This window comes from Myiozetetes cayanensis, unplaced genomic scaffold (assembly GCF_022539395.1).
Source record: "Myiozetetes cayanensis isolate MyiCay16 unplaced genomic scaffold, myiCay2020 scf5-8, whole genome shotgun sequence".
Classification (NCBI taxonomy): domain Eukaryota; kingdom Metazoa; phylum Chordata; class Aves; order Passeriformes; family Tyrannidae; genus Myiozetetes; species Myiozetetes cayanensis.
Window position 1 is genome coordinate 86,577,478 of NW_026087742.1, and position 13,301 is coordinate 86,590,778.

Consider the following 13,301-nt stretch of genomic DNA (forward strand, 5'->3'; position numbering starts at 1 on the left):
CAGGACAAGGGATGAGAAGGAAAGAAACAGCAAGGAGTGCTGCTGCCTTTTTTGGCTGTAGCACAGACTGACACCAAATATACTAATTGCAGAATGACGTATCAGGGGTGATGCTGCTCCACTGGTCTCAGATGGTGGTAGCTAGAGAAAACAAAAAAAGCTTGGGTTTTTGAAACTATTACACTTGCAGGCTGCTGCAGTGATCCACATTTCTAGCTCGTAATTCTTAAAGACTGCACGTTGAATGAAATTGAAAGCAATTAACCAAAGACCTTCAGAAGCAAGTTTTTTTGTTTCTTTTAGCAGATGCTCAGACATGAAATTATTTAACTTAGCTACATTTGAACAGTGTGTCTTACTTCACTTGTGTAAGTAAGAACGCATAGTCTGTATTTCCGTCATTGTATCTGCTGTACAGTACCTGTGTGAAGAGTATGCTGAGGGGAATAGAGGCAGTAAGCAGAGGTAGGCACCTCAGCAGGCAGATGGGACCCTGGGTGTGGCATTTTCTGGCACCATAGAGAAAGGAAATAGTGTGAGATTAAGGGGCAAGGCAAGTAGTTTCCTGTTTCTGTTTACTACCACACGTTTTAACCTGGCTGATGCTTCCCTGTACACTATTCAACACAGTTCACACGTTCAGCAGACCCAGAGAGAGAACAGCTTCATCAGCTCTTTTTTCAGGATCTTGTCTCTGCTGCGAATTTTCTAATAAAAAAAAAAAGCCATCAAAGAGCACAACAGTGTAGCAAAGGCTGCAGGTCCTCCAGAAGCAAAGTCCAAAGGGTCTCGCAATATGAAAGGAAACAAGCTACTGAAAAAGGAAAAAGAGAACAATTCCGAGGCAAACCAGAAAAGCTATGTGTGCATTCAGAGCTTGTACCTCTAATTCACTGAGTCTCAGTCAGAAAGCGTAAGGTGTGGCCCATCTTAATGAATAACTGTCAAGGAATGTTTAGTTAACTGAGAGAAAGGATAAAAAACCCCAACAAACAAAACAGCTTTGCTAAAGAGAGCAGTATTTATGAGACTAGAGTATAACAGGTCTTCTAAGACAAAGCATCTAGACAAGATGCCACAGCTGGAGAGGTGCCCAGCCACCTCCATTCAGACTCCTCACTCACTGAGCAGACAGTGCAGCCTAAAATCTTGCCAGCTCTGCACCAAACCCATGCATCCCTCATTCCCAGCCTCCTGCTGTCAGCAGGACTGTCCTGGGAAGGTCCTTGGAGGGTCCACAACTGGTCAGGGCAAGGCTAGATGGACTGAAACCTCATGTTCTTTGTCAGTGGAAATGCAGCATCAGCTGGTTGACTCCAGCTTAGGGTGCATGTGGAAGGGTACACCACAGCAAGGATTGTGGTGATCATAATTAGTCATAGAAGGTGGACGGAGAGGGCTTGAGGACATACAGAGTTTGTGAACTGCTAGATGCCAGTATACAAGCATGTCAGTATTCAAGGCCAGGTTGGAAAATGCCTTGAGCAACCTGGTCTAATGGGAGGTACCCCATCCCAGAGCAGCAAGGCGTTGGGAGTGAATGATCTTTAAGGTCCCTTCCAATCATAACATTCCATGATCCTATACTATAACAACTGTCAAGTTTCTTTGGTTAAAAAAAAAAAAAAAAATCACACAACAAACAAACCCAAATCAAAAAATTGCACAATAACCAAGTTTGCTTTAAAATAATGCTTTCTTCTGGAGATAAAGGAGGAGGGGAAAATGATTTTTTTTATGAAACAATTTATTATATTAGGCCAAATTAAAAAAGCAAAGCATAGAAAATGTTACTGTTTCCAAAATACCAACAGATGGCATTTCCTGACTCAAACTCCTCCCAGGATTCTGCAGCTGCACAGCAAAATTTATGTCCTTGTCAGCATCAGGGATGCACTGCTGAGGCTCCCAGGATCTGTGGCTCCAGGCAGCTGGGACACAGAGACTTCCTCCGAGCCACAGGTCCTGGGAGCCTTCCCACGCGTCTCCCTCCCTCCCTCCCTCCCAGCCATAATCCCACTGCACCAGACAGAACTGGCCCATGCAGGGCCTAGAGCCGAGGGAGCTGAGTGGGTCTTTGCCTCCTGAAATCTCCTTTGGACCGCCAAATATTGCCTGCCCTAAGTGTGGTTGTCAGCTTGGATTTCTCCAAAATGGTTAACTCTCCACTCACACCACCTTCGTGCTCATCTGCAGACACTTGTTACATTGTGCTTTTACTTATGCAGAAGATAATACCCAAAATTACTTTTAGAGATATGCCCAAGCATTCAAGTTTTTTAAAAAATTATGCTGTTGAGTTTGGGAGGCTGTCAGGAAAACAGGGCTCCCCAAAATCTCCTTGGGCCAGGAAAGGAATTAGAGCAATTAGGAGAATTTTGCCCAACTGACCAGAGATGATGACAGAAGTTTTATTGTAATAAACTACTGCTGAGATTTCTTCCATTAACTCAGCACAGAAAGAACAAGCTTAAAGTTACTAGAACTCCCTAATCCTCCTTATCTGACATTTCTTCCTAGAAAATCACATCTTGTTCAAACCTATTTCAACCCTAAGCGTATTTCCTGAAGGCATGAGCAGAACTGAAACAGTGACATCACAAACACCTTTCAGTCTTGCTAGTAAGTCTGCACAGTATTTCAGGGGAAATTTTTCCCACATTTTGAAGAAACTTCTGCCCTCGTGAGATAAAGAAAGCTGACTTGCTCTGTTATGCATTCAGTTCTGAACAACCCAGTATTGAAAGTCTTTTCATAAGCTTGGAAAATAATAGAAAACATATATTTTCATTTAAGTGAGAAAATAGCAAGGTTTAGTAATTAACTGAATAGCAAACCAGTTTTTCTACTCCAAACTTTATGGAAGCATGACAAGTCGACACACAAAACCTGGATGCACGGGGTTGTTTGATGGAGGGTGAGGGTGGCACAGAGACAGGGTCACATTTGATAGAATTAACAGAAGCAGTAAAGACACTCAAATAAAACTTTATTTCACAGCAAAGACAAAAACCAGAGTCAGCTTCCCAAACCTGGTTAAGGGGGACAATGAAGATGACCACATACTTGCAATCACCAAGCCCATGTTTTCTCAATTATTAGTCCACCTTAATTGAATTAGCAACTGGATTTAAAAAAAAAAAAAGCTATGTATTTTCGAATGTCATGGCTTTTCCTCCTTGCATTTACATCACTGGCAGTCTTCAGGAAGTGAAGTAACCAAAGACCCCAGAGGAAATGTGCAAGAGCTTTTAGTGCACAGAGGATGCAATAAAAGATGCCTTTTCCTCTCTAAGTCCACTTCTGCAACCAAGCACCTTTCTACTGCAATTATGAAGCAGGCACTTGCAGACAGTACTCTGCAGGCAAATACAACATCCATTTCCGCCGGGTCACCAACACTGGCAGACAGCAGTGTATGACCTTAGGAGCTCCTGAAATAGGCTGTGGTGAGGACATGGAGCACAGGGCACCACCGTTCTCTGCTTGGAGACTGACAACAGGCAGGAGCTGGTTTGTGCATGCAAAGGCCTCCTTCCTCATCCACACTCACGCTGCCCACAACCACTATAATAAAACAAAACTCCATCAGAGGAGGCAATGTATATCCCATCAAGCTCTACCTAAAAATATTTTAATTTCTTTTACCTTCATGCAGATATGAAGAATTCTTCAATGTCTTTCTTCCTTCAGAAGTGCCTATTATGAATTTTAAAAAGCCACCCCAAGCAAAAGTTTTCTCTCCTGTCACCTCCATGGGAAAGCTCATTCAGACACCACCACAAAGCCCCAGTATAAGTCGTTTGCACTATGCAGCTACAGAGCTGATCTATGCCTGACTGGGATTTCACCTCTGCACCCAAACTAAGCACACAGCAGATCAAAATGAAAAAAGAGAGCAGGCCTTTTTAAAATGGAGTGGACAAACTGCAGTCACCATTTAATTAGCAGAACTGAAGTGGCAGTGCGCTCCTCTTGCCCACCCACCCAAAGATAGAGGACATCCACCCACTTGCTGCTTTGCCCTGCAGTACGCTTATCCATGTGCTCGATGGTCTGGGGCACAGGAGACAAAGACATTCCCTTGTATTATCACTCTGACTCAAAAGAACAGGTACTGGCAATAGATGTGCTAGATTATTTTCAGGAAGATATAATTTTAAGATTGAACTACTCTCCTGGCCTCTGTATTTTGCTGTTCAAAAGCGCAGGCTGAAGAACACAGATCTTTCTGTGTGCTGAAAAAAACACTGTAGATTCCCAGCAGTTTTATTTCAGGCTCAGTAAGTCCTCAGCTACGTTATTTAAAGCTGGACTGTCATTACCACTAAGCACAGCTAATCAACTATTCCCATCATTACTCAGGAGAAACACCGTAATGGAAATTATATGCTACTTGGAAGAAGAGCTGCTACAAAGACGATGCAACTAACTTTGTACCCTTGCTTTTGTGTTGTACCTCTAGCCTCCTCATGAAGTATGCCAGACCTACATTAACCCACAGTTTAGTCTGCATTTCTACAAAGCCAATGATAACATTCTTCCCAAACCCATTAAGAGCAGCAGCAAAAGTCTTGAACTCAAGAATGTCCCAGCATAGAGATAAATGTAATGTATTAGATCATTGCTCCCTCCTATCCAAGTTCTAATGTTTCAACACTGCTAGATGCACGCTACTCTTTTCAGATAAGATAGCATGAAACAACACCCCCCCCCCATATTATCCAGTTCCCACTCTACCCTTTGGACATTTGGGCACAGCTTCACGTGACATACCCCAAGTCCATCTGTGGCTGCTTGGCACGAGCATAACAAAAACAGTAAGTACACAAATATGACTCATTTTCAATGCTTACAAGTTCACTCAGCATTCAAGGCTGGGAAAGGTTTCCTTCCAAAGCCTCAGTCAGAATGGAACTACTATCTCAAACAGCAGATACAGAGACTGTTCCAATCAAAATACCTACGGACCGAAGTATGATATAACGAGCAAGATTCAAAACCAAAACGAAACACCTCACAAGGTCAACCCCCTTGCCAGATCTCCAAAGCACCCAACAAAAAGTCCTGACCCTCCCACAGAAACAGGGAACTATGCTAGGTGCATGTGAACCTGTGATTGCAAGGAGACTCCAAAGACACATTGTGCTTCCAGCCAGGCAGGACCAGTCAAGTAGGTCTCCCATGATCACAGTTTAACAAGATCAGTTTACAGACAGATATTCTATCATAAAATGACTTTACCAGTGACAACCTACTTGCCTTCTTTGACACAATTAGTACGTAAGCAACCATTTCTACCAGTTACTCTTCAGTCTTCACAACCTTTGCTTTTTCCAGGTAAAGCCTGTTTCAGAATTTCTGACTTCTGCAAAAAGGGCCTTCTTGTTTCTCAGTGACTACCTTACTGCTTCTGTCCTCAAATAGAGCTGATCACATAACACACTTGTGGAAAAGAGAGCACTGCAATACCCTACTAATTCTGAGAGAAGGAAGCACAAATCAGTTCTATAAATGTCTTCTATCAAAAGCATTCTGTTATGCTTTATCAAAGAAAAAAAGAGTATCCTGTTTGAAGAGACTCCAAAAATTCTTCAGACTTTCTGAAATGTATGTATAGTTCACACTCTAGGATTGCTGAAACAGTTCAATTATTAATAGGAAATTACATCTGGCTTACATACATGAAGGAGGAAGGGAAAATACAGTTATATACCCCTTAAGATACAGTAAGTTACATTAGCAATGCAATTACTTTTAAAAAATCCCAAAACAACACAGCCAAAGACTGTATATAATAGAGCATGATGCCTCCTTCCCTTTGCCAGTGATGTATAAGCCTCCTGACCACTTTGGAACTGGTCTTGCAGCCCTGTAGTGCCTCTGTGTTCAGCAGATCCCCTGGAAGCAGCCAAAACCTTTCAGAGATCCAACTACAGGATCTGAGCAGTCAACCGCAAGCTCTGTACAAACCGAGAGTAACATGAGCTTCTGCTCCAAAGGACTTGACACATTTCCAGCTGTGTCATATATGAAGTATTTACTACTATTTTTCAAGCACTATTTCAGTAAAGGAGGAGGGGCAGCTAAGGGACAGAACCCTGCTAAATATTTTAGGTTTAAAAATAACACTAGGATTACTGCAACAGTCAACAGGCAACCTTGACTCCTACTCTTACACATTCTTCTGTCCATGTAAAACAGAACGAAGTAGTTTTGGAGACACACTTTAAGTGGATTCCAAGACATGATTTTACAGAGGGATGGGAAAGTTCCTTTTTTAGCACAAATCCTCTAAGCAGCAAGCATCTACTATTTTTTGAAGCAAGTAATTTCAGAAACACTACCTCCCATTCTTCTCCTAAAGTTACTTTCCTTTAGGAGTTACAAAATTAAATATTCTTCTGATAAATTATTAAAATGACTGAACCATTTGCTGTTGCAGGAGTCATGACAGTTGTCTACCCTGGCTTTTGCGGTTTTTGTTAAATGGCTGGTACAGCATCAAAGACTTACTTCTTTAATACTGCAAACTGGAAAGTGTACCCAAGACCCTGTGAGGAAGGAAAATTTGGTCAATCTCTTTTCCACCACATCAGAAAAAGACAAATGACCTTATCTGTTAATAGCAACATTCTAGAAATTATGTGCAAAATAAGAGACTACTAAAGTGTACTAAATACGTATAGTTCAAATATAGGTACATGTGGAAGCTCTCTAGCAGTTTTCTTTGACGCGACTTTGGTGTGCAAGCACACCATTAACGAGTGCAAGACCTTAGAAAACAGCAGAATTAATAAAATGCACACTATGACATCAGTCACCTCTGTAAAAATTGTAAAAATGTAAAAATTTAAACACAACTCTCTAAAGAGAGTTCAGCAGCTTCCCTTTAAAGACTCTTCTTTGCTTCTTCTGACCTTGACCCATGACTAACACTCTCAGGACTGCAGTAGGAAGTCACCAGGGGGCTGTTCCACCAGCCCATCAAGAAATTCTTATGGTCCTTTCCCCCCTTATCTGAAACAACTGGGAAGCTGGCTTGGAAAAAAACGCCTGAGCAAATAATTTTTGAGGCATGGCAAAACGCTTGCCCATACCTATTTTACTCATGATTGTAAGCACTAAGTGCAACTCTAACAATTCTTGGCTGGAAGATTACCTATCCATGTTCTTCAGGAAGCAGTGCAACCCCACAACCTGGTATTTACATAGCAGGAAAATCTACAGTTGTTGCTCCTGCACTGAATCAACCTGCACTGGAAGTCTGTAGCTCCCTTTACACCTATTTTCTGCTGCCTCCTGGCCTGCCCCGCCCCCTTCATTGAATTCTTACACAGGCATCAGATAAATTTCAATTAATTGTTTGTCCACAAAATAAACTAATGCTGTGTGGCAACATTAAGCTTTCTTTTGGATTGGACCAAATTACATTGAACATTCACTGGGATTAAAAGGGAGAGGTTTCTCCAAGGTCTGGCCAAGACAGATTCTCCTCTTTCCACCAAAGCTGAGGAAAGCTCCTATATTTTGTTTCTAGAAATGCCCACATCTCATGCAGAAACAGGGTGTCCTGGAACACCACTGCCCAGAAACAATATGTGGCACCCTGTTGGGAGCCAGCCACAATTGCACAGCACAGAGCAGGCAAACAAGCAGCTACTTCATCACACCACAGGAGCCAGGGCATGGTCACCCCTTCCCACCCAAAGAAGCTTGTTTGGGATTAGGGTCAAGTGGGCACAGCAGGGACACAGCCCTTTCCAGCAGAGCTGCAGCTCTACTTTCAGGCTTGAGAGAGCACCCAAGATCAGCAACTACTGACACAACCCAGGAAACAGCACTGCTACAAAACAGCAGCAGCAACAGGAGCCACAGGATCAAACCACCGGGCTTTGTATTTCTGAGTAGACATCTTCAGGCTTATTTACAGGAAAGAAACAGGATTCTAATAGGCTTTCCCAGGACAGAGGGGGGCACAGGGAAATGCTGGTTGAAGGCATGAGCCACTACCACCCCAACACCCTGACACTCTGCATATGTGTTGGCTTACAAGTGCACCCTCACCCTGAGGAGAGCTGGGCCTCCTTTAGATCTGTATTTGGGAAGAGCTCTATTCACCAATTTCCCTATTAAGCAATACCCACCTGTTACCACCTCTGTAACTGGGAAGTGCTTTGTAGGAGAAAAAAAAAGAAAAACAAACCTAAACACACTACCAAAAGCACACCCTCAAAATACATTAATTTGTCTGAAATCTAACTTTGTTTTGTTTCAGGCACACAGCTTAAAGGATCTGTACGCCTGGATACACAGAAACAACCGTACTCCTCCCAGGCATAGGCCCTCCAGAGAACATCTCCATCAGAGAGCAGCAGGTGAGAGGAAAGAAGGTGCAGAAAGCACTTACTGCACAAAAAGGCTCCAAATCCAAACAAAACAAAAACAAACAAACAAAGAGAAAACCTAGAACACCAAACCCAAATAAACTAATCCTGCACGTGTATGTAATATATTACAGTTTAACTGACCTAAGAGTTCACAGAATCAAAAGACAAGTTAGAAGAGAAGGGATGTCAGAGAGAAAGCCCACCTCTGATCACCACAAAAAAGAAATTCAGAAAGTTGGGGTAACAGCCATGAGAACAGCATTTGGACAATACTTAATATTATGATGGCTGAGCAACATAAAGCTTGGCACAAAAAGTGATCTAGCTGGAAACAAATGCTTCTTTTCAAGCAACCTGACACGTGCTTGCTTTGAAGCTGTAGTAATTAGATACCTTGCAATAATGAGGGATCTATTCCAACATCTACGGCAGCAAAAGAAAAGCTAGCAACTTTGTATAAAACAGCATAGATACCAAGCTGTGGGCAGCTCACAAGGACTAAAAAGGATCAAATAGCAAAGCTGATTTTCTTAAGAACAAAAAACCGCACACAATCACACCTGAAAGCACAGCAGACTATCAGAGAGAACATGGGAGCAATATTGGTGGTGTAGGTCCAACAGTAAAGAACAAAAGAGGAACACACTTGTTGAGAGTATGCTTTTGTAACACTAACTAGCTCAACTGGAAAAAGTTTACAGCTTGAAGGATGTAGACCTCTTCCCAGACCTGAAATTAGCAGATATTCCAGATCACATCAGAAGTAAGTGTACATGACAGGAGTCTTTTGTAACTTAGAACTGAAGCACCCTAAGAACTAAAATGTAAATTGGAAGACAGAAGGTCACAGTCAAATAAAGAACTAAAAATGCAAATCAGAAGACAGAAGATCACAATCAGAATGAGAGAAGTCATAGGTAACTGGAAAACTTGCTTTAATATTGCATAACACAAAGCCAGTTGTTGAATATGGAGCAAGAAAGTACTCTGCAAAAAAAACACCAGTAAAAAACTGAACTGTGTGTCCTGCCAAGAAACCTGGAGTTTTACCTAACTTTATACCACAACTGTATAATCAATGTGCTCATGTGCCTTCAGTCTCTAAAACGGAATTTTAAGGACACCCAGGCCCTTGACACTCAATAGTAGTACATAAACATTTGGAGGTTGTAAAAAGCAGTTATTTTCTCACACATTAGAAGTCTGTTCAGCCTGGAGAAGATGAGACTGAGGGGAAACCTCATCATGGTCTACAGCTTCCTCATGAGGGGCAGCAGAGGGGCAGGCACTGATCTCTGCAGTGACCAGTGACAGGAGACCCGAGGGAATGGACTGAATTGTGTCAGAGATTTAGGTCGGACATCAGGAAAGGGTTCTTCAGCCAGAGGGTGGTCAGGCACTGGAACAGGGTCCCCAAGGAAGTGGTCCCGGCCCCAAGTCTAACAGAGTTAAAGAAGCATTTGGACAGTGCTCTCAGGCACACGGTGTGATTCTTGGGGCTGCTGTGTGCATTTCAAGTCGTCCATACACTAACATTTAACTACCGAAAAGGTATATTCTTTTGTATTTTTCCCTTCTTATTTACCCTGATACTTGACTGGAAAACAAGAAGGCAACTACAGCATGCCAAAAATCAGTACCTGATGAATATGTGGAAAGAATTTCAGAACATGAGGCTCATACAGCAGTTCAGCCTGTGAGAAATGGCACAGGCACATACAAAACATCAAAAAAGGTGAAGGGCTGGTAGGTGGGCTGCCCTTCAGCAGCAGGAATTTGGATGCACTACTGGGAAGTTACAACATGTAAGCCTGTGAGCTTTGGATTTCAAAAGCTAGCAAGATATCTACTTTTTTTTTTTTTTTTAAGTCTTATTAAACAATTTTAGTGTCACTGGCAGAGTGAGGACGTTCTGAACAGATTCCTAGCATGCTTGGGAAATCACAGAAGACAGCAATAAGAATACTGCAAAGGAGTTATCTTGAGACCCTGATGCATAGCAGCCATAGCTGGAGACTGTGCTCCAGGGACAGGAAGGGAAAGGACATGCTGTGTGACAGGACCAGCAGCACACTACAGTCCTTCCCTCTCCTTTCACCCCCATGCAGACACAGCAAAAAGCACAGGCAACACTGAGAACTAGTTCTTTAAAAACCACTTCAAACACTAATTTAATTGATGAAATGCTACTTTCCCCAGCAGTAGGACCCTGAACCCAAAATACTATGAGCCTCCACTACTGAAAACTCACTGTATCCACCAGCGACCTACATTAAGCCTCTCCCCTCCCTCTGCTTCACCTTCCTTCTTGGACTCTCTGTCCTGCCCTACTTTAATAGATTATTACTTCAGCTAAACCGCGTAATAGTTTTACAGGGACACTCGGCTAGGACTGAAAACTTGCACATCTAGCTGCAGCAGGGGAAGAAATAGCAGAAATAATGGTTTCTGCAGTCAGCAGCAGCTGTGAGGTGATAGCATGCCATACTATCCCATCCCAAACTCTTTTATCTCCAATGCCTATCATGCAACCATGGCAAAAAAAGAGAGTCAGTGAAGGACTTAGCATAGCAGCGTGTTTCTCTCCACAGCAAAAAAAAAAAAAAAAAAAAAAAAAAAAAAAGAGCCATTTATGTAACAACTAGGAACAAGGAAAGCAATTTTACTCAATGCAGGGAAGGAGCTCATTCACAGAGGAAGCACATTTTTTTTCTACACATCTCTTTCGAAGATATTCACCCGCAGGATTTCGTCCCTGATAGCGTGATGGAGGGTTTCTGCTCCCTTCCTCCTCGATTAAACCGGACATCCATCACGCTCAGACCGGAGGAGCGGCAGATCCCGGGGGATTTGTCGAGATCCCGGCTCTCCCCAGCTCCACGCCTCCCTCCAGGCGCTTCAGATATTCACGGTGTTGTACCACCCCCTGCGCTCGCAGGGCAAACAAGCCGGGCGCACGCACGCACACCGCCACTACTACACGGCTACAACCGAGCGAACAGGATCCACCTACTACTCGGCGCAGAGCCTGAAAACAACCTAGTTTTGATAAACTAAGGCTGCCATCGGTTTGGCAGAGGAGGAAGGCAGACGGTGCCATTTTTATTTAAAGCCAAGCTCCTCAGAGAACACTGCACGCAGAAATCCTACGTGCCAACAAAGAGGTTACGCTCAAAAATTGGGCGGACCATCTCCTCGAGGCAAAACGCAGACTTATCTTAAGTATTTTGCGCAGTGTAAGATAAAGGAAATTGTCTGAGCCTTTACGCCTACTGATATCTCATTAGGTGTTTTCAAAGACTATGTCTTGCTGAAGGTGCAACTGCACGTAGCTGAATGATGTGTGATCCACACACTCATTTCTTCCATGAAGCCGCGGTGGGGCTCAACACGACCACTGCTGCGTATCCTGCACTGAATGATGGCTTACCCATAAATAGGAAAGCGGGTTTTCTAGAAATACTGCATAATGAGTCATCGGCTGTGAGCAGCTAAACGCCAGGCACCTTGAGAGCAAGGACAGAAATGCCAGTGGAACAAAAATAGCCATTCACTGGGAGGGGGCGGGCGTGAGGAGACCCGCTGGCAGGATTCCTGCTCGTAACCTCCATCACCCGCCCCGCAGGTGCCTTCTCCCACCATTCACCGCAAACACCCTCCCAGCACGGCTGTGGGGGCCGAGGTCACCCCGGTGCCGGCGGGCAGTGCTGCCCCTGCCTCGCCCTCCTCCTCCTCCTCCTTCCCCCGGCGCCACTCACCCATCTCCAGGGCCTGGTTGTACTTCTCCAGGGCGGCCGGCAGCTCCTGGCGCTCCCGCAGCGCGTCGCCCTCGGCGCGGAGGCGCCGCGCCCGGCTCTCGGCGCCGAACCACTTGTGCAGCAGGTTGCCCAGCACCACGTTGACCCGCGGGCGGGCGGCGGCGGGCGGTGGCGGCGCGGCGGCGGCGGGGGTCGGCTCGGCGGGGCGGCGCGGGCGGTGGCAGCGGCCGCAGTCGCCGGGCTCGGCGCAGCGGCGGCAGTGGGTGTGCCCGCAGTGCAGGGTCACCGGCTCGCACAGCAGCCGCCGGCACAGCGGGCAGGCGAACAGCTCGGGCGGGCGGCAGCACGCCGGGTCGCCCAGACCCTCGCCCTCCGCCCCGCCGCCGGCCGCGCCGCTCCCCCAGGGCGGCAGGCGCAGCTCCTTGTCGCGGATGCTCAGGGCGACGCTCTCGGCCAGCTCCCGCAGCTCCTCGGGCCGCAGCCGCGCCAGCCGCGCCGCCGCGCCGTAGGCGTCCAGCGCCTCGGCCATGCGGCCGGCCCTGGCCAGAGCATCGGCGCGGCGGAGGCACAGGCCCCGCTCGGGCTGCGGCAGCCCCGCCAGCTCCGAGCCGTAGATCTCGGCCGCCAGCTCGAAGTTGCCGCCGCGGAAGGCCTCCTCCGCCACCTGCAGCATCTCGGCGCAGGGCCCCCCCGCCGCCGCTCTGCCCCCGGCGGCGGGGGGCAGCGCGCAGGGCCCCGGGCCCAGCTCCATGCCCGCGCGGCGCCGCCGGCCCCGGGCCGCCCTACTCCATGCTGGGCCCGCGGCGCTGCCGACTCCGGCTCCTTCCTGGGAGGGGACGGCGACGGAAGGGAGGGAGGGAGGGAGGGAGGAAGGGATGGAGAGGGGGCGTGTCACGTCGCTGCAGCAGGGGGGCGGCTCCCGGGAGGGGGGAAGGGGAACAGCAGAGGTGATGGAGGACGGACTCGCCCCCGGCTTATGTAAGGGGCGAACGGGCGGGTAAAACCGCCCCCGTCCGGCAGCCCGGCCGCCCTGCCCCGGGGCGGCAGGAGCGCCGCTTCCCTCCCTTCTCCGCTCCCTCCGGGCCCGCCCGGCGGCCGCTGCTGCCGCACGTGCCCGCCCCGCACGTGCCCGCGCGCCGCCGCGCCCGCACGT

General features: G+C 46.6%; 1 protein-coding gene across 2 annotated transcripts in view; it reads right to left on the bottom strand.

The window, feature by feature from the left end:
* The window catches only part of LONRF2 (LON peptidase N-terminal domain and ring finger 2), a 34,485-nt gene extending 21,491 nt beyond the window's left edge, over positions 1-12,994 (bottom strand). Inside the window, exon 1 of one of the 2 annotated variants that reach the window (XR_007630831.1) lies at positions 12,149-12,925. Coding sequence is in view for 1 of the 2 variants with exons in the window: in XM_050331694.1 (XP_050187651.1) it covers positions 12,149-12,899 (751 nt within the window). In the remaining variant the exon portion in view is untranslated. Of the gene's footprint in view, positions 1-12,148 lie in introns of both variants that reach the window. The other variant, XM_050331694.1, reaches the window with a different exon arrangement.
* Between the last annotated feature and the right edge of the window lie 307 nt (positions 12,995-13,301).